The sequence below is a fragment of the Rhagoletis pomonella genome, unplaced genomic scaffold (assembly GCF_013731165.1).
Source record: "Rhagoletis pomonella isolate Grant_MI unplaced genomic scaffold, Rhpom_1.0 Rhpom_scaffold_00006, whole genome shotgun sequence".
NCBI lineage: Eukaryota > Metazoa > Arthropoda > Insecta > Diptera > Tephritidae > Rhagoletis > Rhagoletis pomonella.
In genome coordinates, this window is record NW_023458560.1 from 275465 (window position 1) to 277131 (window position 1667).

At 49.4% G+C, this 1667-nt stretch overlaps 1 protein-coding gene across 1 annotated transcript in view; it reads left to right on the top strand.

Moving 5' to 3' along the window:
* Nucleotides 1-18: 18 nt before the first annotated feature.
* The window catches only part of LOC118741503, a 2564-nt gene continuing 915 nt past the window's right edge, over nt 19-1667 (top strand). Inside the window, exon 1 of the mRNA XM_036473502.1 lies at nt 19-1497. Within this exon, the coding sequence (XP_036329395.1) occupies nt 19-1497 (1479 nt within the window). The remainder of the gene's footprint in view (nt 1498-1667) is intronic.

Below are 1667 nucleotides of genomic sequence, written 5' to 3' on the forward strand. Positions count from 1 at the left end.
CGTTGCCCTTACACGCAAATGTCTTCGCTCAAAATCCGCGATTCCGCCTTAAACTCCATTAAGCGACATTTGCAGTCGAGTAAAGCAGATGTGCTTTCGGTGGACGTCGAAGTGCTTTCCACGCATCTACAATTATTGGAAGAGCAGTGGGTTCGTTTTTGCGAAGCTCAACAAGAAGTGGAGCTGTCATGTGGCGACGAGAACGCTCCTATGGAGGAACAATCGCGCATACAATGCGAGGAGTGGTACATAACTGCTAAGGCCAACTTTAAACGGCTTATGTCATCGCACATACAACCACCACCGCATAATCCTGTTCCGGTTGCACATGCATCCACGTCGCTGCCAAAGATGCAGTTGCCCTCGTTTTGTGGTGATCCTAAGAAATGGTTATCCTTCCACGACTCATTTTGTTCGTTGGTTAACGCGAACGCAACCCTGTCGGATGGGCAAAAACTGCAGTATCTGCGTAACTGCTTGAAAGGTGAAGCACTTAATTTGGTGAGTAGTTTGTCAGTGTGTGACAGTAATTATCGTGAGGCATGGGACTTGTTGACCTCAAGGTACAAGGTCATACGAGTCATGGTGGACAGTCACATACGGGCTCTGTCATCTATAGAAAAGGCGAGCAAAGACTCCGCTAAGGCAATCAAGCACGTACTTAATGCTACATTGCAGCACATCGGTGCGCTACGCGCGCTTGGTCGACCAACCGAGTTCTGGGATGACTGGCTCATCCACCTAACTGTATCCAAATTAGCATACGAAACCCGCAAACAATGGGAATTGTCGCTTGTGGCTGACGAGTTACCGTCGTTTAACGCTCTTCGTGAATTTCTAGAAACTCGTGCACGCTCTTTGGAGATGCTACCGCTTGCGCCTGCCAACACGAAGGTAGTTGCGAAGAATGTTCTACACACAACATGTAGCCAAGGAGAAGCATGCGACGTCGGCAAGGCGTCTGCTTGCGCTTATTGCAGTGGCGACCACAAAATATACGTTTGCTCAAAGTTTAGCCGACTCGACGCAAATAGTAAACTTTCTGCCATCAAATCTCAAGGTGCTTGCCTAAACTGCCTTAGCAAAGGGCACTTTCTTGCGAAATGTCGCAGTTCATCATTGTGCCGCATGTGTCGGCAACGCCATCACACGCTGTTGCACGCAAGTTTCAACAACCAACAGGAATCAACCGCTACGAACGCAACAAGCCAGCACGTTAGTGTCACGTCACATTACGCTGATGCTGATCGTGTCACTTTGTTGGCAACCGCCGCAGTCTTAGTACAAGACGACGCTGGTCGTTGGCAACCAGCTCGCGCCCTCCTCGATAACGGCTCGCACGCCTCATTCATAACTGAGGCCTGCGCTCAACGACTTCGACTTCCCAGACGATCTTCATCCGCTTACGTCACAGGTATAGGGGCTACCCAAGGTGGCCGTACAAAGGGAGAAGTAACCCTACGCATATCACCGCGATCATTAGGCGCAAACTTCCAAGTGAGTACATTCGTGTTACCCAAAATTACTAATGATCTTCCATCCACCGCTGTACCGACATCACCGTGGCCACACATTCTGGATTTATCGCTGGCTGACCCAAGTTTCGCCAAACCTGGTCCGGTTGATATCCTTATAGGCATGGACGAAATGGACAAAATCCTACTAAA